This window comes from Alternaria triticimaculans, assembly GCF_023758025.1.
Source record: "Alternaria triticimaculans strain BMP 0046 chromosome Unknown scaffold_15, whole genome shotgun sequence".
NCBI lineage: Eukaryota > Fungi > Ascomycota > Dothideomycetes > Pleosporales > Pleosporaceae > Alternaria > Alternaria triticimaculans.
Window position 1 is genome coordinate 99,504 of NW_026055972.1, and position 25,645 is coordinate 125,148.

A 25,645-nucleotide genomic window follows, 5' to 3' on the forward strand; every position below is an offset into this window, starting at 1 on the left:
GTCACCCCACACGCATCCCGGCAACGCCCGAACACCGTGTTCTTGCTGTACATGTCTCGCCACCAAAACTCTTTTGTCGTGAATCATTGAGGCGTATCAGACGATGTGATCGTATACTCGGTGATTTCGACGAATGGTTTTGCGGAGTGTCTGTCGTGTCTCATGATCCCAGGGACTGGGTTGGAGTTTTCGCATGTTGGTGTGAGGCGCATGTCTCGATGCTGGTGACATGTGATCACGCAACCAAGCTTTGTGAGGAGAGATTTGGTATCGTCGGCAGGTACCGACACTGTGAGTATTGCTTCAAGGAATCGTGATAGATATAAGGTAAATGGGTTTCTTCGGTTGTCGTTCATCATCTACATCCAGTCACATCCATCTTCAGCGATACAACCATATCGACCTTGACCTCCTCAAATCGCACATACAGTAGAATCATCCTGCATAAGAACCTTCAAATTCTTTACTACTACCAACCATCAACAATCCCACCAAGATACCCGAGCAACTATAAAACGATAAACCACACACAACACATACCACCAACCCAACCAAAATGCCAGCAGTACCGCGATCCTACCTCCCCTCCTTCGCCGCCTTCCTAGGTAAGCCTCACCACCCTATCTCCCGTTCTCCTTCCTCAATCACATCCAACATCCAACTAACAAACCACCCCAGCATTCGGCATAACCTACACAACCATCGTCGCCGCAAAAGAAGGCGCAGCCGTCGACGGCGCACGAACCCGCTGGCAAGACCAACATGCACGAGCGAGGAACGCATTGAGTGGGGGTATGACTCTGGCAGATATGGAGAGGAAGTGAGACGAAAGAGGGAGAAGAAGAATTCCAGTTCGAGTGTTTGTATACTAGGGGTAATAGGCGTTCTGGGTCTTTTGCACGTGATGGATTGATGAAGTGGATCCAAGGCGTACAACAATTCATCATACTTTTGAGTAAATACGTATATCTAGTAGGAGAGACTTGGTTGTTCCAGTCATCCAAATACAGTGTATATACCACTACACAGACACACACACACATACTATCTATCCTCCGCATCTTACCCTACCAACAACATACATACCCCCACCCCGTTTCCCTCCTCCTCCTCCCCACATCCCTGCAATTCACCCATACAATCTCCATTATACCCCCAGGATACCCCCCCTATAACACTATCCCCAGTATACGCATCGGGAGTCAATGATAGTACCCGGCGCATAAGGACCACCAATGCAACCTCTCTAAACCGTTCTAAAACACGAGGGCTCGTTGCAATGAGGAATGCGCGAGGTGGAATGTGGAGAAATGTTATATTAAAAAACGGTGGTCGGGATGCGATATCGGTATGCAGGGTAGACGTGCATTGGGGCAGGGTGCAGATACGGGGGGAGGAGGACGGAGGGTTCGGGTGGTTAATCTGGGTAAAGAGTTGTAGGGCAGAGGGCGGCGTGGGGGGGTGGGAAGGATTGGGACCGGGCGGATGGATGGATGGATGGATGGATGGCGACACTGTAGTCAATGAGTGAGAAGGGGCAGAGAAGAAGAAGTCATCACAGTAAAGCATGTAGGACAAGAAGTAACTTCATCACTATATTCAATCCCCACATCCGCCTCTACGTAACCCCAGTCCTGACTACTTCATCGACCCCCAACAGACCTTGGGGTCAGAATATATCTACAAGAAAACCCATTGCCCGTTGAACGCCATCCAGAACACAGGATCAAGGTACGCATGACCAACCATCGCGCAGTACCGAAAAGAACAAAGGAAAAGCAAAAGAAGGCCTACTCGCTGATTGCGGCTGAAACCCAAGTCGCATGTCGGAACAGCCGACTTGGATATATATGATCAAACAAAGGGAATCGTTACAATCATGTAGGACAGTCTATGAAAAACTAAAATCGCTGCAGTGTTTGAGAAGGAAAGATCAGAGTGGGACAAATTGTAGAGTCATTGGCTATAAGTCAAACGACGATGTGATGTCGGCTAATCTTTGCATGGCGGGGCTCATGGCAGCAATCTTCCTCGCCAGACGCTCTGCTAGAAGTGCCTCGTTCGCTTCGTTTGAGATGACTAGCGAGTAGTGTGCGAAGGCCTTCTCGGGGTTGGCGAAGAGTGCCTCGTGGTCCTCAAGCGGTGCGGCGGCAGTGGTTGAGGGAGCGGACGAAGAGTAGTATAGGTCGTACTCGGCATCTACCTCTTCGGTCTCATCGGCGGCAGCGGGAACGGTGGGCTCGGACTGGACAGGGCGCTCGACGATGGGGTAGTCAGCCTTGACCTCCTCGACAGTCGAGTCGTCCTCGGCGTTCAGGATAGCGCTGTATCCCTTGCCAGACATGGCCTCGATGTCGAGGGGGTTGGTAGGACCCTCAGGCAGCTCAGTGACGGCGAAAGCAACGGGTTGCTGGAAGTTGAAGCCATTGTTAGCACCCCAGTTGTTGCCATTGTTGGTGTTCAGGTTGAGCATAGCAAAGTCGAGTTGGGGCTCGGGGACCATGGTCATACCAACGTGGGTGTTCTCGGCCTGCGACATGCCGTTGAACTGCTGTTGTTGCTGGAACTGAGTGGGGGCAGGAGCAGCGGCGACGGGTGCTGCGGTTGATGGCATCGAAGTCATGGGGGCCTTGGCTTGGAGCGACTCGTCGCGAGAGAGCTCCTCGAGGAAGGGAGTGAAGGCCTGGTGGCGGAGCAGACGCTCGATGAATGCGCGCGAGCGGGCGTTCTCCTCCACGAGGAGGCGGTTCTGGGAGCGGAGTTCGTTGGCCTCGTTGACCTTCATGGCAACCTCGCCTTCGAGCTGGCCAATGTATTCTGGTTGTGTTAGTTGATGTTGCACATGTAGTGGGGTCGTGGTAGCTTACCCTTCCTTCTCGAGCGGAAAGCGCGAGCGGAGACCTTGTTACGGAGCTGGCGGCGCTCCTTGGAGCTGAGCTTCTTGCCCTCCTCAGACGCAAGCAGCCTCTCGTCCTCGTCCATATCCTCTTCGTCCTTCTTTGCGCGGATGATGTGGGGGAGAAGGCCTTGGTTGTCGTTGGCCATGTTGGCAGACGCGTTCTGGCTGTCGGCCCGGATCTGTGCGACGACGCGGGTGATCATCTCCTCGGTGTGGGCGTCGCTGAGCGGGCTCGAGGTCTTGCGGCTGGCCGAGCTGGTGGAGGCCATGCGGTTCTGTTGCTGTTGTTGCGCTTGCTGCTGCTGTTGTTGTTGCTGTTGCTGGAGGGCCTGCTGTTGCTTCTGGTGGGCCAACTGCTGTGCGCGCTGCTGCTGGGCCTGCGCCTGCGCCTTGGCCATGGCAGCCTGCTGTTGATGCATACCGGGCCAAACCCTGACGTTGGTGACCTCCTCTTGTGTGATGGCGCTGGGGTCGACGAAGTCGTCTTGGGCGGCCTCGTTGAAGACGAAGCTGTTCTGGCGGTAGTCGACGGCCATGTTCATGCCGACGTCCATGGGCAGGCCGTTGTTCCAGGCGCCGTCCATCATAGAGTCGCCGCCCATCATGGCCATCTCGTCCAAGCCAGTGGACGAGAACATGGGGAAGCCCGTGTTGTAGCCGGCATTAAGGCCGGGAAGCGAGTTGGTAGGCAGGCCGGTTTGCTGCTTGAAGCGCTCGTACTCGTGGCTGGGCTTTGCGGGGGTCTGGAGGTCGTCGTCGATGTTTGTGCTGGTGGGACTGGCCATAGTCGATGTCGCACTGGACTCCCGCTTCAGAGTGGCAGGCTGCGTGGGCGAGGGCATCTGGCCAAAGTCGAAGAACTCATTGGGGTCGACGCATTGGTTCGGGTGGCCGTTGAAGGGGGCCATGGTCATGGCAGGCTGGACGGCGGTAGCCATGTCGCTATTGTTTGTTCGACTGCTGGGGAGTCGCTGATCGTGTTTGAGCGGTCCTTAGGCAGGCAAGCGGCAGTCTTGGGGTGTTGTGTTGCGGGCACTGGGTGCGTGACAGGAGCGGTTAGCCTGCTGGAAAGTCGTCGTCAGCTCGACGCTGGGCCGGTTCTGCCGGAAGTGTGGCTGTGCCGATGGATCCGCGCCTCCTGCGAGCACGTTTGTTGTGATAGAGCGAGTGTGTTGGTGGTGAGAGTATTGTTGTTGCTGGTGTTGATGCAGAGTGCAATTGTCGGATGAGAGTCTGGTGGGAGAGAGGCAGAGCGAGGGCGAGGATGGGCGACGGCGGCTTCTTTGCTGGGGCCCTCGCCCTTGCCGTTTCAGACTGAGGCGGAGTCCCCCTTCTCGAAATAGAAGGAAGCAGGCCCAACCCGGTTGGCTCGCTCGCCCGCCGATCACTGCCCTCCGCCCAGCAAACTTCGGCTCTTCCTCTCTCCTGAGCGCCGGGTCATCTCGTCGGCTTCACCATTCTTAGTACACTAGACACAATATCAGCATAATGCTAATTCTCGGATATCTGTTGCCCCTCCGCGGTGCGTCCACGGCACCAGCCTCTGACGTCACGTCACGGCTGTCATTTTTATCAACCGTACAAGCAACCCGAGTCCTTCAACAACATCCAAGGCCATGGCATCCAGCTGGCGAGTCTCCGTATACTCTCGTGCAGCTAGGCATACGCACTTGATGCACTGTCGGCGCATACTCGCCGAGCCCGAAAGTTGGACAGACGAATCACCGCCTGCCCTGCTGCACCACCACTGAGGCTGTGCTGTCATACTGCACCCTTCTGGGCACGCTTGCGAACCCCGCTGCTATTCGTCCACTCAGGCCTCTTTTCTCTCTTCTGCGCGAATAACTTCCATGCCGTGCAGCCATTGAGCCACAATCTACCGGCTTGGTGGCGCGGGCGCCCAGTTCGGTTGCATGCCAGCCAGCAACCAGAGCAAGTGCAAACGAGCTAGAGTCTAGATGCCAACTCTAGACCTCACTATCTTACTATGCAACGCCTGCACATGACAAAGCCTTCGTATACGTACGTCTGGCGCAGCACTTGCTCACATTCCGCAGCACCGCCAGCCATCAACGCCATCTGGCGTCTACGCCGACGGTCAGCATGAACGCCTCTCCGGACAACCTGCCGCGCCCAGTGCAGCGACAAGTCCACATCCACATCAACCGCATTATGCCAGCTTTGCGAGCTCACCTGTCAAGTCTGTCAGCGCCAGCCGCAAATTCTGATCTACATGGTCCCGTCCTCTGAGTGGAGTCGGTCTTTAGTCCGGCAATCTCCGTCCCAGTGCCATGGAGTGACTTGACCCGACCAGCTTCCCCGATTCCACTGGCCATGAGACCTTTGAATCTTGAAACACTCGTCTTGAGTCAACAACGACTTAAGACGTCACAGCTGTCACTGCTTCATGCCCGCGCGGGTCCTGCCGCCCAATCAAAATCAGCTCACCCCTCCAGCGTAGCCAGCAACCCATGCTAAGATGAGGATAAGCCCTACCTATCAGATCTGCATCGCAGGTACAGGCAAAGCCAGTTTACACGATACCGATTATCGGCCAACCTCATGGAAACTCGTGGGAACGTTTCCTGCGCCATCCTCCAGCAGCTGCACAATTTTCGCACTGGAGCAAGGCTGAGCATGGGACGCGTCATCAGCACGCAGAGGAGATTTCAACCTCAAATTGGGAGAGACAATTACAATTGAAGCAGCTGAACACTTTGTGACAGTACTACACGCGGGCTTACACCGGTCTCTAGAGCAAGGCCATGCCTACACGTCTTTGTCATGCGTAGCATTGGCAGGCTGACAATCACTTGGCCGGCCTTATACACTTACCATAGACTTACTACAGCCATCGAACTTCAGAAGCATTCAACTGCAGACTTGAAAGATCGTCCCTGCCAACACATCTCTGTGTATCTGTGTACTATCTTTGGCGCCCCTGTACCCCTCTCCAAAGGCCGCGTACACAGAGACACACTTTCTTGCATCCAGAACCTCCTAATCACTCAATGTCATAATCTAGAGGCCGCAGCAATCTAGTCGCACGTTCTGTTCCCTTTACCCAGCGAACCGCAAGCCGCCCGTCCGCCCCGGCCGCAGCGCACCAGCGTCGGAGTCAAACAGACCATCATGCCATTATCCACAACCGCTCACTTCCGTCTCAGCCCGTCTCTCCCAGCGACCCTGACGCATAAACCACGGAAAGCCATTGGCGACCGCTAATCGGCCCGCCTCAAACCGTAAAAAGGTGTCTAGTGTCCAGATCCCTCAGACCCTGACCCATCCTCTGGCTGAACTCTTACCCATGGAGCCACAGAACACACACACTGCTGTTTCACGGTCTTCGACCCCGAAATCCAGTCATGCCACATTCACTTTCCCATCACTGGAAGCGCTGCTACTCCCTACTAGATGTGAAATGTGAAAGGCCTTCGAGACGGCTTTGACGCGACGCGCGTCTCGTGTCGGTCTTTGAACTGGCGGTCGATGCTCTTGCCGTGCCGTGGGTTTTGACAACTCACAGCTCCGTGCAAGCCTCACTTGGTTTCCCCATGATCGCTGGTCTTGGGTGAGCTTGTTGTACTTTACGCGTTTCAGGGACAGACGATGTGGGAGCTGGGCTGGGCTGGGCTGGAGGCGAGCGTCGTGAGGATATGAAATATGGCGTTTCGCATATGGCGCTATCGTGAACAGTGATGGCCATCTACTATGAGGGCCTCACTTATAAACCTAATCGCTCTCTTGAATCATGCGAGTCTGGGGGGTTTGGATTAGCTTGGACTGTGGACTGGTACAGTAGGCGTAGTCGCCAACCGATGCCATGAGTGGCGGATGACTGAAGTCGATTCAACGACGTAGCGTATAGCAAGCTGTAGTTCGTGTTCTTCAGAGAACATATTGGTGCCGGGTCATTGCCACCTCGACCAAAAGAGAAGAGGATAGTTGTCGGCAAAGTGTCATTGATACATCATTATACATGGCATCCGAGGCTTTCTATATCCTCTTCTCACCCTGCTCAGGCTCATCCCGAAGGAAGCCATGAACATCTTCCTCATCCACGCTACCAGGCTCGCGCTCAAGTCCAGTGGTCGTGCCATCGTGACTATACTCCATGACAGGCGGCTGCTGATACTGCTGCTGACCATACTGCGCGCTCCCAACCTGTTCAAACTGCGTGGTCGACTGCTGGTACTGTAGCTGGCCCATCATACCCCCCTCAAAATCCCCCACTCCCCTCCCCTCACCCCCCATATACTCCCCGCCATCCATATCCCCCGCCAACCCCAACTCGCGAATCGTCCTTACGAAAAACGCCTCTCCCTTCCGATCCCCCATGATACCCCCTCGCGCAACACCCTCACCACGCGCAACATCCCTCACAATCGCGCGCGCACGCTCGTAATCCGCATCTTGAGCCAACGCACGCACAACAGCGGCCATGGCGCCCCACCCAGGCAGATTCTGTTTTTTGCTCATGCGCGTGAGCACGCTCATCATCTTGCCCACCTCGCCAAAGGACGCATAGCCTTCTAGCAAGCGGTCGAAGAGGACGCGGTCGCTGGGCATGCGCGGTGCGCTGAAGAGGCGGAGGACGATGTCGTCGACGCCGGCGATGTTGGGGGGGTCAGACTGGAAGTAGTGTGTTATAAGCGAAGTGTAGACGTGGACACTGGGGACGAATTTGCGGCTTGTCATGTGTTCCATGACTGCGCGCATGGCGTGGAAATTGGAGTATTTCTTCAGGAGACGGTCGATGGCTGTGGCGTAGATGTAGTCGTTCATTTTGAGGCCGTTGGCTTCGAGGTCGTTTAGGATCTTGAGGATGCGTTCGGTTTGTTGGGTGGAGGTGAGGTTGTCGAAGACCTGGTTGTCAAAGGCGGCGCTGATGAGCATGGTGTGTGTGGCTGCATCGCCTTCCAGTCCGTCTTTTTCCATTTGTGCGAGGATCTTGAAGGCGGTGCTCCTGTCGCCTGCTCGCAGGTAGAGCTGTACGAGAGAGTTGTATGTGATGGCGTCGGGCTTGATTTGGAAGTTCCTCGACCAGGTGAGTAGTTTTTGTACTAACTCTACTTTCTTCTGGTGGTGCATTCTCTCGCTACGGTTTTGTACAATGGCAGATATGGCGCCGTTGATGACCTCGATAGAAGGCTTTGTGCATGGGTTCACTGCTTTGCTGGAAGATTGGACCTTTTTGGGACCCTTTTGTCCTTTGGTCTGCTTCTGAGGGGTGGCGAGAGCGTGCTCGGCTGCAACCCAGCGTTTGCCCATATCGTCCAGAGCGACGAAAGCTTCGTTGATCTGTTTCAGGGACATCAAGCCGTTGATACGGGCCGTCCAAGCATAGTTGCTTGGCTCTAGACCGGTTCTTAGCATGCGCTGCCACATTGCGTTGAGGCCATCAAGATCCCTTGCCTTTGCGCATCCTTCCAAAAGCGCAACCCAGGAGTGCATATTTGGCTCGACCTTGTGAGCGATCATGTGGTTCCAGACCTCGACGGAGCGCTGTGGGCTGAGAACAGTCATGTACCCAGAAAGAAAGGCGTTGTATATAGCGGGGGGTATAGTCTTGTCTTGCGCGGCGTATGTTTTCTCAGTCTCTCGCCACATGCTGTCCAGCGTGGCTGCCGAGCCTTTGCTTGACACAGCACGCCCTATCCTGGTCATATAGAATGCTTCCAAGTTGGTGTACTCGTCGCCTGTATTATCTGGACCAAGGGTCTCGCCGGCTTTTCCAAGAGCTACTAGGGCTTTTCGTGGAGCGTCATTAATTTCCTCCATAATCGTGACCTGGACATCTTCTGGTAGTTTCTTAAAGTCCGGGGTTTCTGTGTGTTTTAATACTGAGTCTACAAATGAGCCGGCGAGTAGCTGTCTGAGGAAGGCTAGAAAGGGAGCGGCTTCCTTTTGTGTCTTTGGATCCAGTGCGTCCGAAATGCCGTAGAAATAAACAGCACAAAAAGCCAAGGCAGGACTAGCGACATAGTTGGGAATGTAGCCTTGCAAGCGCATGTTAAATTGTCTCTGATCAAGCATATCCGGAATCGTGTCGACAGGTGGTAAGTGCCATTCAGTACTGACAGACTCTATTGTACCGCTCCCTGGCCCCATGCATTGGAAGAAGAGTCGCCATACAGACAGTAGCTCTGTGACTAGTGAAGGGATGTCTCTTGCCGATCCAGAAGGGGAGTTCACAGCACGTATGATTTCATACGTCAAATAACCTATCGTTGGTCTGACCCAGTATTCTTTCCGAGCAATGCCAAGCTGCGCATATTTGAGAAGTACCGCAGTTGGTGTAACTTTCAACCCTGGGCTGGCTGCGCAAAAGGTACTCGAGACGGCTCTGAGGAGTTTCGCAAATACCCGGTCTTCACTTAACAGCTGCGCATCGCGATCTGTTGGCTCCGTCAGGGCTTTGCAGTCGCGTGCAGTATAGATGCTCTCAAAGGCTTTCCAGGCTCCGTTGATCTTGCCGTAGCGGAGAGCGTCGAGCACTGGATCAGCAAAAGCTGTGCCCATTCCAGACGACCCGTGCTGTACTGCATCGACGTATGTAGGTTCTTCTTCACCACGTGCATACGTTGAGCCCTGATTCGTTTCGTTGTAGATGTGTCTGGAGTATCGGCCAAGTGGTTGTTGGCTGCGAGGCGATTGTACGTCTGCTTTCGAGTATCGTATATTTGGCCCGTTGCGATTCGTTTCCTGTGCGCCGTCTTCCTCATCTCTATATTGCGTAGATGCTTCTTCATTTGGCGGTTCGGCGGCATCGTGTGGCTTTCGGCCGGCCAGCGAAACGATCGTGGCTCTAGGTTGCCATTGAGGAGTTCGCACGGGGGCAATGCGTCGGACCAGGCGTGTCCGGCACTGTCGACATATGTATGCGCTTAGCATAATGCTGTGGCGAGCCTGAGGGGGGTGGAGGGGTGTGAACGCTGGCGACGACGGTTAGCTGGTGAGATCGAAACTTTTTGGCGTATGAGTTTGCACACCTACAATCGCTTTTCAAGCCCTCATTTGCGCGGTACTGTCGAATCAAAGAACGCCCCTAAGTCCAGTATACCGTCCCGCGTGGATTGTTGTACAGAAATGCGTGCAGCCACAAATCGCGTGAAGGTGTCGCGATGCTGTGCGGAATACCTCCGGCCAATGAGACGCCATGACGTCCACACGCTTCACGTGACTGCGGGCTTTCTCCAGAAACCTTCCAGGCCACCTCAACCTCATTGTTCATGCTCTGCATAGTGGGAGAGCTATAATTATAGATCTATTTTCATCTCCAAGCCTCAGTGAGATTGATAAAACATACGATGACGACCCTGATCCCACGGCAGTTCTATTCGCAGGAGGAGCTCGATAAGCTTTATCCGAAAGAGCTTGAGTTGCAGCTCGTACAGATTGTGAGCACCAATATCATAGCTTCTTTTCGTGTCACCACTAACTGAGATGCTAGTTACTTCGTCATGGTGGGTAACATCGATGTTTTACCGACACGCTGGCAAACTTGTATATTGACGTCTACACATAGGCGAAAGAAGCCCTGTATCTCCTCGATTCCAGAATGTAGGCACTCTAGTCTGTGCATTACAATGCCATTGTTAACATCACCAGACTGGACTGCCACCTTGTAAGACATCTCTCACGAGCTGATCGAGAGGTTTCTAACTCGAGAAGATTGGCCCTACTGCAACTCCGCCCGACAACTTACCAGTATAATACTGAACACGAAGGACTTTTCGAAATGGGATCAGCTGAAATATCGCCGTCGTCTTGAGACTTTTGGCATGGATGATGGGCCCGGTACCAAATTCGCTCATTTACCCCAGACGGCCACTAACAACAACTAGTCATTGCATCAGGACCTAAAGGCGAATTCGATGCCATATGTCAACCCGGTGAACTCACAGACAAGGGCCGTGAAACAACTCTAGCCCTAGGAGAGCGCCTTCGTCATCTCTACGTCAACCAACTCAAGTTCATGCCCGAGCTCATCTCCGATAGTGACATGATCTATCTACGCGCAACGCCTATTCCACGCGCTCTAGAGTCTCTTCAACAAGCCTTCTGGGGCTTCTACCCACCATCCGCACGAACTGCAGACTTCCCTCCTCCAACAATCATCACCCGAACCCCGGCAGATGAAACGCTCTTCCCCAACGATGCAAGCTGTAGACGTTTCGCTCAATTGAGCCGAGCATTCGCACAACGTGCAGCTGAGCGTTGGAACGACACCGATGACATGCGCTACCTCACCAAGGTGCTTTCGAAATGGATGCCAGGAGAGCAAAAAGTAGCGGTGGACTCTCACCCTAGGCTTTCCGGTATTATGGACACTCTCAACGCCACCGACGCACACGGTCCGGAGACCAAGCTTCCCAAGGAATTCTACGACCCCAAAGCCCGTGCCATTATCGATAAGATCGCGGTCGAGGAATGGTACGCAGGCTACACTGAGTCTTCCGAGTATCGTATGCTCGGCATCGGCGGCCTAATGGGCGACATCGCCTCCCGAATGGTCGGCAGCGTCGAGCGCAACGGCAACTCCGGCATCGTTGAAGTCGGCGGCGTAGACGGAAAACTAGGCAAAGGACGAGGCGGCGAAACCAACATCCGCTTCGCCATGTCAGGATGCCACGATACTACCCTGGCCGGCGTACTCACGTCACTGGGTGCCTTCAACGGCGAGAAATGGCCCCCATTCACCTCGCACATCGCCGTCGAAATGTTCCGCAAGCGAAACCCCACTGTCATCCCAAACCCCCCCGCCCCCACAGAGCAAAACCCCACTCTCAAAACCCAAAGCTGGTGGTCCTCCCTCTTCGGCAGCACAAAAACCACTTCAGACACCAGCCTCACCCCCGAAGGCATAGCCCGCAAGCCCATCACCGATCTCACTCCCGCACAGCGCGACCAACTAACCGACTACTACGTCCGTCTCCGTTACAACGACAAAGTCATGGAGATACCCGGTTGCAAAGCACCGGGCAAGCATCTAGACGGCGATACTAGTTTCTGCACGCTGGACGCGTTCAAGGCTATTGTGGATAAGTATACGCCGAAGAATTGGAAGGCGGCTTGTGCGAGTCGGTTGGATGAGCCGGCTTTTCCGGTTAAGGTTGAACCCGCAGGGTTTGAGTAGGGGTATGTGGTATTGATGTCGTGGATGAAGCACAGAAGAACCACGCGGCTATAGATGAAAATTCTTTGTATGAAAGGGTAGAGATAGACTAGATACAACATGATTCTATTTCCTGACTTCCACTCCAGCTATAAAAACCTCCTTTAGATACACATGCTCCTCCCTCCTACATCCCCAAACACAGCCCACTGCGTACCACACCCCAAAACCTTCCGCGTCGTTCTCTCACAAGCCGGTCATACTTCTCCTCTAGCCCCATAATCTTCACATCACGTCCCCTCAGCTCCCCTCGCAACCCTTCCATCTCTTCCCTCAGCTCCGAAATCCTTGTCCAATCTTGTGTTTGAAGCTGCGCCTGGAGAACCTGAACCTGTTGGCTCAACTCCATTTTCTCAGCCCTCAGCTCAGAGATAGTTTGCCCGTTTTGGATTTGGTGTTGTAGAAGCTGGTGGCGGAGTTCTAGTTCCTTTGCTTGAAGTGAAGATACGGTTCTGTTGAGGTCTTGTACTTCTGTGTCGGTGCGATGGGTGTAGTAGGTGATAAACGCGGCGACAGCACCGTCGAGGGCGCTGTTGGTGAGGAGGGCGAGGCTGGAGATGAGATCGGAGGTGAATGTGGCTAGGGGGAAGGAGGATAGGGAGTGTGATGACATGGTGGAGTGGGTGTGTTGGTGTTTTGGTATTTTGGGTGGTGAAAGAGAGGATGGCGATGGCGATGGTGGAAATGTAGTGATGATGGTGTTGCTGTGATGGTAGGTCGTACGTTATAAATATATATTCTATGTAAGTTCAGAGCGTCAACATTGTCTTACTTCACAAAGAATGTGACTCTTTGGTATGTGTCCAGCACATTGACCAAATGATAAGACATGTTGTGCATAATAGACTGTTCATCGATCCTGCGACAGATCGAAAGTGTCTCATTTGGTGCCTTAGATGCTCAAGCTCCCTTCCTACATTTCCCAAATACCCTCCGTCCAAAATACGACTTCAGCCTACCAAAGACATTCCGCCGCTTGGATACCTTGCCACCCTTCTCATCCGCGACAATAGTACCACTGCCTTTACTCGCACCTTCCGCATCTGCGTCCCCTTCTTCTTCTTCCTCCTCCTCCTCATACCTCCGCACCCTCGCTTCTTCCGCCTCAGCCTCCAGCCTTTCCCTTTCCTCCCCCTCCTCCCTCTCCTTCACCGCCCTCTCCCTAGCCCTCGCCGCCCTCTCCCTCAACATCTCCCTCCGAGCCTTCAAATGCGCTGCATAATCCTCCGCAACAGTCACACTAGTGTCGTACCTCGCCGCTTCATTAGGGAAGTCGAGCGGTTTCACGTTGGATGGGAGGCCTAAACGTGCCATGTATTGCTCCCAGGACTCGGTGGTAGGGCGTGGATCGGGTCCGGTTTGTGTAGGTTTGATGTCCGCGATGATGTGGATTTGGAATGACATGGTTGTTGATATATTGAGGGTGTATTAGGCAAGGTGTAATTGTGACCTTACGGGTTGGAGAAAAGGGAAGAGCCACTATAGTGATTCAGTTTGACGATAGACCCGGGAATATATGGTAGAGCATTGTTGTCAGACTCCTTTGAAAACTTTCACCAAAGCATACAAAGGCCTACATTTTTTTTTAGCGCAACACGCAATTCACTTCAATGCCGAGTGAAATCTGAGGCTATTCTAGCCTCTCTTGCTAGTGCAGACACAGAGAGCAGTTGATCATGAATTAATTTTGGCATTTTACATGTATACCTTCTACCGTACATGGTCAACTGAAGCCGCTGTACACAGAGCCTTGTCTAATTAAGATAACCTCTGGTCGCACAGCTGACACCTGATGTACAAGACCCATGCCGCTAGTAAACACATTCGAACAAGTGGCCTAGTCCGCTGACAGTAGATTCTAGACACTAGAAAAACACCCCGCCGGTAGTATCTTACAGCTTCATCAGTACCCCCATCACATACCAAGCCGCTGAAACCGGGACGAAAGTTCAGAAACATCTAGGTGTCATGTCAGCATACATGCAACGAGATCAGAGCGTTCAAAAGCATTCCACTAACTCGCAGAAGCCTCGTCAGCCACCCTATCCGAATGCCGTATGGTGCCTGTAAAACGCCCTGTACCACCAGCAAGCATGCCATCAAATTCAGCGGCGCGAGCTGCTTCGGCGTCTTCCCAGCCGGTTCTCAGGTCCCAGGCCGCATCCAGTGCAGCCAGCTCAGAAGGATCGATGTCTTGCACAATGTCACCCAGGTGGCTCCACTTGGCGCTCAGCATAGCAGGCGCAAGAGCGACAATACGCTTGCTAAGCATCTGGTTGCGCCAGTGAGCAGCCATGCCAAGAGGATCGACATCAGCTTGATCAAAGGATGAGCTGGACAGCTTAGCATAACCGCATGAAACAAACTCGATTGTTCGCAGTGAGGTAGTGCGCTCGCCGTCGGCCTTGGAATGCTCAGATCCAAAGTCGGAGAGATTGGTGCCGGGTGAGATTTGATCAATGATGTCCATCCAAGAGCCTTCACGGGGCTGTGCCTTGAGTACAGACTGTGCGTCACCTGGAACTGGATTGTTTGCTAACGCAGGAATAGGTTGAGGCTGTTGTCCCATAATCAACTGCCCTTGCAATTGATGGACCTGTTGAGCGAGCTGGGCCACAGTGGCGAAGTTGATATGCTGTTGAGCGATTGCTTGAACCTGCTGGTTTGGCTGCGCCTGTGGCTGCACCGGAGCTTGGGGTTGGCCTTGAGGCTGAACTTGAGCTGGTGCTTGACCTTGACCTTGAGGTTGAGCTTGATTATGTGGCTGTTGTCCTGGGTTGTTGGGCACCTGTCCGATCTGCTGTTGCAGTTGGTTATGTAACGCCGCTATATTGTTGTTTTGAAAACCTCCAGCGTTGGCCTGCAGATGTTGAAGTTGCGTTTGAAGCGTTTGGATATAAGCCTGAAGGAACTGCTGCTGATTTGGCACTAATTGCGGACCTTGGGCACCTACAGCGCCAAATAGTGCACCTACCGGAAGATGAGGCGGCATTATATTGTGAAATGCCGCTGGTTGCGGGTGTGGGTTGGCGTTAGGACGCAGGATGCCCGTAAGTGACACTGAATCCAATACCAAAATCTGCAGCTTGTACGGATCGTGCATCTTGACGAATTCGCGCAAAGCTGGTGGCGTAATCCAGCAGTTGTTCAGCACGAGTCGTTCTACATGAGGGAACTGAAGCAAACTTGCCTTCACAAGAGCTGCATCAGTCGCGACCAGCACCGTAGGGTGGATAGAAGGAGGATTCTCTGAACGACCTCGTATATCCATTACGGGAGCAGGAAATAGCAGTTTGTTCCTCGCGTATAGTCCCTCAGCATGTTCGCCTCCAGTGACAAAACCAACTTTCAGATGACGGATGTTCGCTCGACCAGCAACATGATGGCGGAGTAGGTCGAATAGTATACCATGGCTTTGCGTGGGGCAAATCTTTGGCGCGTCAACGAAGCCGACCTCGTCCTTTTGCACAGTTCGCCAGCATGGGATCACCATGATAGTAACGTTGTGGAGTTCTGGTAGTGCGTCCCAGAAATCCGAACGATTTAGCATTGGGAGGTAACGATCGGAGAGCCCGGAAATGTTCAGCGTATGTACGTGTTTGAACGTGGTCGGGTTGTCGATGATAGAGAGCATGTACGAAGACACGAACGCTCGTTGGGCCCACTCAGTCTCCAATAGCCATTCTTTCTGCGCTTTGGTGAGCTTGGCGGGTATGACAGGGTTCACAAGGTGCGCTCCTTCCGATGGCATTTTACTCGATGAGAACAGAATACCTGTACCTGAAGGTGGTGGGGTTGACACAAAGCGCTCCAGAACATGCGGGTCTTCGAAGCTATTAGGAACAGGGAGATCGCCGGGTTCATAAGGAGTAGCAGCATGGAGAAGCTGAGGATCCAAGTAGGGCATCTGTGGTTGCTCATCTGCAAGATTGTTGGCATCCTTCAGCTCGGAAAGAGGAAGTTGACCATCCATCCTGTATAGTGTGGCCAGTCTAACATCGCTACCAGCGTTCTGGTGGCATGCTTCAATGTGATTCCAAAGTTCCTGTTGGGCCTGGGCTCTACGATCTGGGATGGCTTTGGCAGTGCCAAAGACGCGAGATGGCTTTTGCAAGACACGTGCTCGAATAGATCTGTCCGGTCCGTTCAGCCACCCTAAACCGCTATCAATGGAAAGGGCCAGTTCCCTGACACTTTTGAGCTCGGAAAATGCTGTTTTCATCCGCGGTGTTTCATCAGCGGCATTTTCGAGTCCAGCGACAGTATCGAAGCGACGATACTCTTCATGTGGCCAGTCGTAGTTACCCCAAAAGCTTGTCTTTTTCTCCGTCAGTGACTTGACGGGCGGCATGGAAAGCGATTCTTCGTTGACTTCAAAGCTCATGCCAAACTTCCTAATGTGTGTACCGAAGCCGCGGAAGACATCGAGGCCGTGGCCGTTGTACACTTCATCGCCGTTTGCGTTCTTCCATAAGTAGCTGGGTTGCTCGATTCGTGCGCGCTTTTTGCCCTTGAAGTCAGGCTTGTGCTCTTGTGCTAGCATGCCGTAGATCTCGGTATTGAAGGGAACAACCACTGTCCGGAAGATGACCTGCGAGACCGATTTGTTCATCTCGCGGCTTACAAGACGTAGTGATTTTATGTCGTCGCGGTTGAGGTGTTCCGCGATCATCTCTACAAGCTCAACCGGCAGCTTCCATTTCGGGCGCCCAACCGAAGGACTGGGAAGAGCGTCATGCGACGCCTCATTCCTTGCAGTCTTTACTGCCTTCTTTCCACTTTTCTTAGATGGGGGATGCTTTGGATCCTGATCAGATGCGAGCAGTTTGCTCTTGTCGAGCAGGTAGTATTTGGCGGGTAGTTTTGTGGAACTGCGGCATTCGGGCCAGATATCGTTCGCTTGAGGGTTGGGGCTGATGCTGTTGTATAGCATGGCACTGATGGCACCCCTGAAGTTAAGGACGTGTGCGATGGCCTTTTCTTCTGGGCCCTCATAGCTATCGCGCGAGCGCTTCGAAGGGCCGGGCATGATGTGGTGATGTGAGTAGTTGAAGGGACGCTGGAGATTGTTCGCAGGTGGCGAGGGGCCTCCAAAGGGAGCTGGTGCACCAACTGGAATTTGGTCTGCTTCGTCGTCCCAGTCGCCGTCGGTGAAGTGAGCGCGCCGGGAGTGGGCACCGGAATCACTTTCACTGTGATCGTATATGCCCGAATCGCCCAAATCGTCTTCTCCAAACCTCTCGGCGTCTTCCAACAGGTCCAAGTGCAAGGCAATCGCAAGCTCGTGGTCGTACGGATCTTCTGACATTGAGCCTTCGCCTTCGCCTTCTGGTGCTTGAGGGGTCGGGTTGTAGAGCGAGTGAGCGAAAGGAGGATGCCTTCGCCGTCCACGTGGGTCGAGGCGGTATCTGTATGGGCGGCCGCGTGACGAGGAGCCTCGGTAAGATGTCGCTCCTGGGTTTGCGAAGTACTGATGAATGAGAGGCTGATATATGTTGGGCGGGTTGTTCGCGGCTTCGGGACGTGGGGAGGGCGTAGGGCTAGCAAAGAGGGTCGCGGGCTGTTGCACGTCAGCATATGGCAGGAGCGAAGGGGTAATGATGGCCTCATGCCTGCCAAAAGCAGATGTTGCTGTCGGCATGCACGTGCGGCGTGCCGTAACGGCGGAAGGTGCGTATGAGGTTTGCCGTACCTGGGCAGGAGCGTTTGTTTGGGTTCCGCTACTCTCACCTTCCGTAACCTCGAGCGCGGCTTCGTTGGAGCGCAATGCCCACCATGGCGTCAGCCTTTGGGCGATACTGCGCCTTCCTTCGTTGTTCGCCATGGTCTCGTGACTGAGCCAGACCGCTTCTTGGCCGATCTACAACGTCTCGGGACTCCAGATAGCTTCCGAAGGGCACGCGGTACAGCGGTAATACAGCACTGCGCCCATTGAGCCGCGACGGCAGGCTATTGGGAACCGGCGGATGTTTCTGTACCCGAATGTCTATCAGTAAGACGACACAAAGAGATCAGGGTGCATGTCGCGATAAGAGTGAGGTTCGGCACGGTGGCATGCGGTGGTGTTGCATGCTTCAATCACAAGCCCAAGCCCAAGAAGTTGTTTGTGCTGGAGCCGCAAACGCGCCCCGCCGAGCCCATGCACGATGTCATCCCGCTCTGCGAACCATCCCCAGGTCTCCGCATTTGCGCCACGGCCGACATTACCCCTGGCAGCAAGATCCTTTCTCAGTACTCCTAATGCTATAGCATCTTTACTGCTTACAGCTCTTTTCAGCATCGCGCCGTGCTGTTCACTGTGCATAACCCTGTCTTCCGCTACTGAAGGGTCCTCAGTGGGTGTCGATAGATCCGCACGCCCTGGCATCTATCTGTCAAATGCCAATCATCCATTAGGAGAATCTGTGCCTGAGAAGACTAGGAAATTAGTAGTAAGAAAGAAAAGGAACTGGGCTCTGCTCTGATCAGGCGTGCCATCGCCACCCTCACAGACCACGTGCGGAGGGCGGAAATCCGCTCCGCAAGGCTGCAGCATAAACCGCCTGCCCTGCGAGACATACGACCCTCACGTTCTCGACTACCAATGCCCAGCGCCAATTCGCAATCTGTTGAAACCATGACATCTTCCAATACCGATTCACCACTTCTCGCCCTGCCGCGCGAGTTGCGCGACGAGATTCTTGGCTACCTGATCCTACCGCAGTATGTCTATACATCGACTTCGATAAAGGATACCCAGCATTTGTACAGATCGCGTCAAATACCCTTGGATACATATGTCGATACACGCATCTATCTCCCTTCCCGTCCACCTCCAAACGTCCTAGCAACGTGTCGGCAGCTACGAGAAGAGTGTCTAGAACACCGTCTTCTGCTGTCAAAGGTCACTCCAACAACGCCAGACTCGGAGGAGCAGCCCTTGAGTTGGGTCGTGGCTGAGAGGCTTGGAACCGAATTTACCGAAGAAGCAGAGCGTGCCTGCGACAATGACGCTCTGCGTATTACAGTGGAGGTCCAGCGCCAGCTACGCGGGGCTCACGGTTACTACGTCCCCACGCGCGAAGAGATGTCGCCTCGTTTCCTCGCACTACTTCCAATTATTGGCGGGACTAAGAAGCTTAGGCTGGCTATCTGGCCCGGATACGACTGGTGGAATGGTGGTCCGCAGGTGTTCATCGATAAACGCGGGAATGCTCGCGTCAATCCCGGTGAGGCAGCGAAGCCCAATGCTGCCTCAGTTGCCATCAGCCGGATCCTCCAGTACTTTCCTCACATCGAGGAACTTCATGTGGATGTTCTCATGCAGGCATCCGACGGTGGTAGGTGGGACTTGCCAGACAAGAAGTGGGAAAATGTTCAGCCCTGGCTGGATGCACCCGTTACGCCTGCAGTAGGAGAGACAGTGAGGCAAGTTACTAGGAAGCTAACCGGCTTCTGGAAAACATCAGAACCGGAGCCCTTCTACATTCAGCACGAGATTCGTCAATCGGGCAATACTTGGAAGGTGGACAGGAAGGGTGATATGGGCACTGTGAGTCGTTTTCGAGCCAGACCCGTTTACTCGTTGCTTACAATTTCCAGCCGACGATGAAGTCCTTCTGCGATACCGGCAATGAAGCCGACCTGGAATTTCTCAGATCGCTCGTAGTCGAAGAATCGTTCGTCCGAAATGATTAGAAGACATGAAGCTGAGGTCATGTCTAGACCCGCATGAGCTTCGGAAAATTACCGTAGCCCTATTCCTTAGTCCCACCGACGTTATATTGCCCTCATCAAGCATCGGCGAAATGTTTCAGGCGCACGGAATGACTTATGGGGAAGCTTGACTTGACAGACAGGGATCCATGCGCGCGGAGCATTACCGACGCATCGCAAAATCGATGCACATCACGAAGACCATCGTCTTTGGAGAACGAGCTGCTGATCAGCTTCTAAGGTTCTTCCGTCAGCTCCATCTATACCAAACTACCAGGCAAATCCACCAATGTGCCAAGTGGCCCTCCCACCTTGTTCGGATGATCGACAAGTCTACGGCCTGACCATGGGACACCCTTGAGAGGAGTAGCGTCTCGTTTGGGCATAGCTTGCTTGACATGTTCATTCCTTCGAAACAACGGGGTCGACTACGAACACAGATACTCCGTGAGCACGTTCTCCTCTTTCTATTTCTTAGCTCGTACGATGTCTGACGTTGTACTTAAAGCTGATCTACACCTTCCCAAGTTTACAATAAGCAGTCCAGATAACAAATAAACTATTACACTCCTTTCTACTACTACCATCTGTCAATATGAAGTTCAGCGCACTCCTCATCGCCAGCACGGCATCTCTCGCCTTCGCCGTACCTACCGCTACCATCCAGAAGCGTGCAGACTACTGCGGCCAATGGGACAGCGCCGTGACCGGTGACTACACCGTCTACAACAACCTCTGGGGTCAAGCCGACGCTACATCCGGTTCCCAATGCACCGGCGTTGACGGCCTTAGCGGCAGGACCCTCAAGTGGCACACTTCATGGTCCTGGGCTGGCGGGTATGTCCTTCTCTCTATCTGACACCAAATTCATACTGACCTCTCCTCCAGCCCTGGACACGTCAAGTCCTACGCCAACGTCGTAACAAAAATTACCCAAAAGGCCCTCTCATCCATCAAATCCCTCCCTTCAGTCTGGAAATGGTCCTACGCCGGCGACGACCTCATCGCAAACGTCTCCTACGACCTCTTCACTTCCTCCAAAGCTGGTGGTGACCCAGAGTACGAAATCATGATCTGGGTCGGTGCCCTCGGAGGCGCTGGTCCCATCTCCGCCACTGGCAGCCCCATTGCTACCGTGACCCTGGCTGGCAACAGCTGGAAGTTGTACAACGGCAAGAACGGCCAGATGAATGTGTTCAGCTTTGTCGCCGAGAAGCAGATTAACAGCTTCAACGGTGATTTGATGGAGTTTGTCAAGGAGGTTACTGGCAAGCATGGTATGCCCAGCAGCCAGATCTTGACAAGTGTTGGAGCTGGAACGGAGCCTTTCTCTGGTAACAAGGCAAAGCTCTCTGTTACTGAGTACAGCTTGAGCATGAGCTAGATGCATCCCGCTCTTGGTTTATTGGAAACCGTGTAGATGCACATAGGCACCTCTTCTTGTACATACTTACATTCGACTCTGCACATACTTCTCTCGCGCACTGCACATACAATGATCAAAACATTGCTCTGGCTTCTTGCGTTCTACTGTGGTTTCTACACTTCTTGCTCGACTTGAGGGATGGTATCGCGGGCCGCTCTTCCTCGTCTCGCTTCTGAGAACTGACGTTCCTGCTCCACGTTACACGAGGCAGCCACCGTTAGCATCGTCTAACCTAACCCGGTGCGCAATGCGACAGCGTAACTGGAGGCCTAACAGGTAAGCTTCAACAAGCCTTAAGAAGCTCCTCAGCCAAGCTACAGGTGGAGATGAAAGAACCAAACCAGCGCTGATCGTCAACCTCGTCCTGCAATACTACATCAAAGAGTAACAAAAACATGGCTCCAAAAATCGCAATCATTGGCGCAGGCCCCGGCGGCTGCATGCTCGCACGCCTGTTACTCACTCAATGTGACTGCAGCACCACCATCTTCGAAGCAGAAGCCTCTATCAATTACCGTTCGCAAGGCGGCACCTTGGACTTGCGCGCCAACACAGGTCTCGCTGCAATAAAACTAGCAGGCCTGTGGGACGAGTTCCAAAAGTATGCTCGCTACGACAGCGAGAGTCTGCTTGTCACCGATAAAATCCTCACGACATGGTTGAGAAGAGATGGACGCAAGACAACAGACGGGAAGCTGAGCCCGGGAGACGCACCAGAAATCGATCGTACAGATTTGAGGAGAATGCTCATGGAGAGCTTACCTCATGACACCGTTCGCTGGGGCTACAAGCTCTCGCGCGTCGAAGAAAGTAGTTCAGGACTACGTTTGCATTTCGCGACCGGCGAGGTGCTAGACGGCTTCGACTTGATCGTAGGTTGCGACGGCGCTTTCAGCAAGACACGCAACCTCTTAACATCAGAGAAGCCATACTACGCCGGCCTAGGCGGCTGGACAATGTACATACCCTCCGCCTCAACCGCCGCACCAGACCTCCACAATTTCGTCAACAGAGGCAGCGTCTTCGCCTACTCCGACGGAAAATCGCTGTCCATACAACAACTCTCCGACTCCTCCATCTACGTCGCCTACTACGGCCAGCACCCAGAAGATTTCACGCAAACATGTGATTTCGACGCTCAAAACGACGTCGAAGCAGCGAAAGCAGTACTGAGAAAGGAGTTACACGACTGGGCACCTCAGCTCCTCGACGCAGTAGAAAAAGCGACAACAGGACTCGTATGGAGAAACCTCTACCAACTCCCCGTAGGCTTCACCTGGCCACACAGACCCGGCATCACGCTCCTAGGCGACGCAGCGCACGTCATGACGCCGTTTGCGGGTATTGGCGTTAACACGGCGTTTTACGATGCCATGATTCTCACGGAGCAGATTGTTGCGTACAGTTCATCTAGCTCTGCCGGCTTAGGTGTTAATGGGGTGGAGGCGCTGGGACGGTTTGTAGAGGGGTATGAGAAGGCGTTGTTTAGGCATGCGCATGCTGCGCAGCGGCGTACCGAGGGCGCGAAGAATGCGATGTTGTTTACGTCTGGGGCGCCGCGGACGAGTATTGAGTCGTGGGTGCTTTGGCAGGCGGAGGAGCAGGTGCCGAGGTGGGGGAGGGGGGTTGTTAGGGTGGTTGTGTATGTGGGGTATTGGGTTTATAAACTGTTTGTGTAGTAATTGACAATGACAGCCAAAAGACGCGTGCTCTTCTTGCTGGTGTTGGTCTTATCTGCACGGGCATAGGAATGATAGAGGAAGGCGCGGGTATCGTTTCGGAGCATGCTCACTGCCTGCTCCGAAAGGAAACCTCGCGGAGCTTTCTGCTCCGACCTTCGACACCGCTTGAATGTTCCGCGTCCCAGCCATCACTTATCGAGACACTACCTCGGTAGACACCATTTTTATCGATTCCGATCTACTGATGCACCTGCTTCATTCATCCAAGTCGACCCAGCGAAGTATTGCTGAATCTTCCTTTCTCTAGTGCAAGCTACCCGCTTCGGCTCATAGTGACCAATAGCCGCAGAGCACCCAGACATGTGCGTCGCGCCGTACTGCATCTCAACGATAGCCCGGGAACGTAGCAAATCAGAACAGCTGTATTTCTGCTGATGACGACTAACTACTAGGTTGCATCTTCAACTTTCCTACTTGCGATGTTCGCCCCGCTACCGTTAATCCCACCATCCCGTGTCAACGCTACCGACATGGCAGCATGCTGGCTCCACGAGCTGTGATTGAAGGGTTGCATTCCGTGAACGTCTGTTCCTGCAGGCATGACGCAGCAGAGATGCAGAAAAGTCCAGGCGTAGCTTGCCTAGAGTCCTGAAGCTTAAAAATGGCTCAATCTTCTCGAAAGCTACAAAAAGGCCCGGGGAGCCGGTAGCTTTGGGCTGGCAAGTTCGATCGGCGTCCTCCAGCAGCCGTTTGTCAATATGAAGCTTCAATACCTTGCGTTGCTGCCATTGGCATCTATCGCCAGCGCTAGCTGGTCGAAGAACATCAACTACCGCTCGCCTTCGGAGCACCACCCTGCCCTGGGTGTCTCTATCCACAAGGTTGTCAAGAGGAACGATCCAGCAAGCACCTATGCTGCCTCCAGCTTGAACTTCACCCATGGTGTCGCTTCAGGCGACCCATACCCCAACAGCGTCATCCTCTGGACCCGCGTCGCTCCTCAAAGCGACAACTCGCAGTCCAATGTCACGGTCACCGGCTACGCACCTCTTTTCGACCACGATAACGAGAAGTACGTCCAAGTTTCCAAGGCGCCGGTATGCGTAGAATACAAGGTCTACGACAACAAGAACTGCTCCACAGTCGTCGACTCCGGTAAGGTGTTCACGAGCTCTGATGTAGATTTTACCGTCAAGGTCGAGGCCAAGAACTTGAAGCCGTACACGAATTACTACTACCAGTTCAACGTGTGCGGTTCGGAGAACAAGAGTCCTCTCGGACGTACAAAGACCACGCCAAATGCGGACGACGATATCACCGATGTCAGCATCGCTGTGTACAGCTGTGCAAACTACCCATTTGGTTTCTTCAACGCCTACGGAAATACCGTTCGCAAGGTGCGTGCTGAAGACTGGTCATATCTTCTACTGAGCTAATCGTCGAACTAGGACTCTGTTGATTACGTCGTTCATCTCGGTGACTACATCTACGAATACAAGAATGGAGATTACGGCTGGGGCAACTCGCTTGGCCGCATTCCTCAACCAGATCGTGAGATCTTTACTCTTTACGACTACCGAAAGAGGCTCGCGACTTACCGTACCGACCTTGATCTCGTTGCTAGTCATGAGCAATTCCCATGGATTCCTGTTTGGGACGATCACGAGGTTGCTGACAACACCTACCGTGACGGCATGTCTGAGCTCAATAACACTGAAGACTCATTCCTCCGCGACGGTGGTGTCTCAGTCGACCAGCGCAAGATGAACGCTGTTCGCGCCTACTTCGAGTGGATGCCCATTCGTCAAGTCGACATGGATGACAACCTCAGGATCTGGCGTTCTTTCTCCATCGGAAAGCTTGTCGACTTGATGATGCTCGACACCCGTCAATACGATCGCTCCATCACCGATCTCTACTGGAACACAGACTACGTCCACGACATCTCCAACGATGCCGGCCGCTCTCTGATGGGCTCCCGTCAAGAGAACTGGTTCTACCGCAGTCTTTCAGAGTCTTCCGAGCGTGGCACAACATGGCGTATCGTCGGATCTCAAATCGTCTTCTCGCGCGTCAACCAATCCGCTGCCTACGGAGAAGACAACCCACTGAACTACGATGCATGGGATGGTTACCAATCGAACAAGAACCGCACGCTTAACCACTTGTACAGCAACAACATCAACAACAACATCTTCCTCGCAGGTGACAGCCATGCATCCTGGGTCAGCGACCTCATCTGGCTCGATGAGAAGGAATACGACTCCAGCACCGGCGCCGGCAGCATCGGTGTCGAGTTCGCCGGCTCAGCAGTCACATCCCCCTGCCCCTACGGCGCGAACATCACGCTCGCGACCGCCAACAACTACTCCTCCATCATCCAGTCCTCCAACGCTGAGCTCCAGTGGCAGGACCTTTACTACCGTGGCTACTTTGAGCTGCACTTCACCCATGACGAGATGACCGCCAACTTCTTCGGCCTGCCGACTGTTGTTACGCGCAACGGCTGGGAGATCCCCATCGCCAACTTTACGGTCAAGAGCGGTGAGAATAGGCTACAGAGGCCTGTTGCGGGTGGTATGGTGGAGAGTGGAAGTTTGAAGGGAGGAAAGACAATGCAGACGAACTTGACTATTGATACCAACAATGGTACATGGTTCGTTAGTCAGGCGAACTTGTCGGTTTTGTAGATACAACATGGGTAGCTGAGGGTGCATGCCCACTAATGCAAGCCGTCATGCGTGTAGCCACCACTTTTCAGCCTT

The 25,645-nt window shown here is 53.6% G+C and overlaps 9 protein-coding genes across 9 annotated transcripts; 6 read left to right on the forward strand and 3 right to left on the reverse strand.

Moving 5' to 3' along the window:
• Positions 1-556: 556 nt before the first annotated feature.
• On the forward strand, positions 557-824 carry J4E78_008437 (uncharacterized protein; the record flags this gene model as incomplete). Its single annotated transcript, XM_049369038.1, has 2 exons — positions 557-605; positions 679-824. 2 exons carry the CDS (start codon positions 557-559, stop codon positions 822-824), a joined length of 195 nt encoding a protein of 64 aa, XP_049219105.1.
• Positions 825-1,963: 1,139 nt separating this feature from the next.
• On the reverse strand, positions 1,964-3,837 carry J4E78_008438 (uncharacterized protein; the record flags this gene model as incomplete). The annotated part of the gene is made up of 2 exons (XM_049369039.1): positions 1,964-2,817; positions 2,868-3,837. 2 exons carry the CDS (start codon positions 3,835-3,837, stop codon positions 1,964-1,966), a joined length of 1,824 nt encoding a protein of 607 aa, XP_049219106.1.
• Positions 3,838-6,895: 3,058 nt separating this feature from the next.
• On the reverse strand, positions 6,896-9,669 carry J4E78_008439 (uncharacterized protein; the record flags this gene model as incomplete). Its single annotated transcript, XM_049369040.1, has 2 exons — positions 6,896-9,515; positions 9,560-9,669. The coding sequence occupies 2 exons, from the start codon at positions 9,667-9,669 to the stop codon at positions 6,896-6,898; spliced, it is 2,730 nt and encodes a 909-aa protein (XP_049219107.1).
• A 540-nt stretch (positions 9,670-10,209) lies between these two features.
• J4E78_008440 (uncharacterized protein) lies at positions 10,210-12,038 on the forward strand (the record flags this gene model as incomplete). The annotated part of the gene is made up of 5 exons (XM_049369041.1): positions 10,210-10,299; positions 10,428-10,462; positions 10,511-10,526; positions 10,630-10,699; positions 10,747-12,038. 5 exons carry the CDS (start codon positions 10,210-10,212, stop codon positions 12,036-12,038), a joined length of 1,503 nt encoding a protein of 500 aa, XP_049219108.1.
• Positions 12,039-14,091: 2,053 nt separating this feature from the next.
• J4E78_008441 (uncharacterized protein) lies at positions 14,092-18,009 on the reverse strand (the record flags this gene model as incomplete). Its single annotated transcript, XM_049369042.1, has 2 exons — positions 14,092-17,937; positions 18,001-18,009. 2 exons carry the CDS (start codon positions 18,007-18,009, stop codon positions 14,092-14,094), a joined length of 3,855 nt encoding a protein of 1,284 aa, XP_049219109.1.
• Positions 18,010-18,693: 684 nt separating this feature from the next.
• On the forward strand, positions 18,694-19,754 carry J4E78_008442 (uncharacterized protein; the record flags this gene model as incomplete). The annotated part of the gene is made up of 3 exons (XM_049369043.1): positions 18,694-18,779; positions 18,828-19,608; positions 19,659-19,754. The coding sequence occupies 3 exons, from the start codon at positions 18,694-18,696 to the stop codon at positions 19,752-19,754; spliced, it is 963 nt and encodes a 320-aa protein (XP_049219110.1).
• Positions 19,755-20,367: 613 nt separating this feature from the next.
• J4E78_008443 (uncharacterized protein) lies at positions 20,368-21,156 on the forward strand (the record flags this gene model as incomplete). Its single annotated transcript, XM_049369044.1, has 2 exons — positions 20,368-20,609; positions 20,661-21,156. The coding sequence occupies 2 exons, from the start codon at positions 20,368-20,370 to the stop codon at positions 21,154-21,156; spliced, it is 738 nt and encodes a 245-aa protein (XP_049219111.1).
• A 437-nt stretch (positions 21,157-21,593) lies between these two features.
• On the forward strand, positions 21,594-23,095 carry J4E78_008444 (uncharacterized protein; the record flags this gene model as incomplete). The annotated part of the gene is made up of 2 exons (XM_049369045.1): positions 21,594-22,840; positions 22,894-23,095. 2 exons carry the CDS (start codon positions 21,594-21,596, stop codon positions 23,093-23,095), a joined length of 1,449 nt encoding a protein of 482 aa, XP_049219112.1.
• Positions 23,096-23,638: 543 nt separating this feature from the next.
• Positions 23,639-25,570, forward strand: J4E78_008445 (uncharacterized protein; the record flags this gene model as incomplete). The annotated part of the gene is made up of 2 exons (XM_049369046.1): positions 23,639-24,277; positions 24,329-25,570. 2 exons carry the CDS (start codon positions 23,639-23,641, stop codon positions 25,568-25,570), a joined length of 1,881 nt encoding a protein of 626 aa, XP_049219113.1.
• Positions 25,571-25,645: the final 75 nt, after the last annotated feature.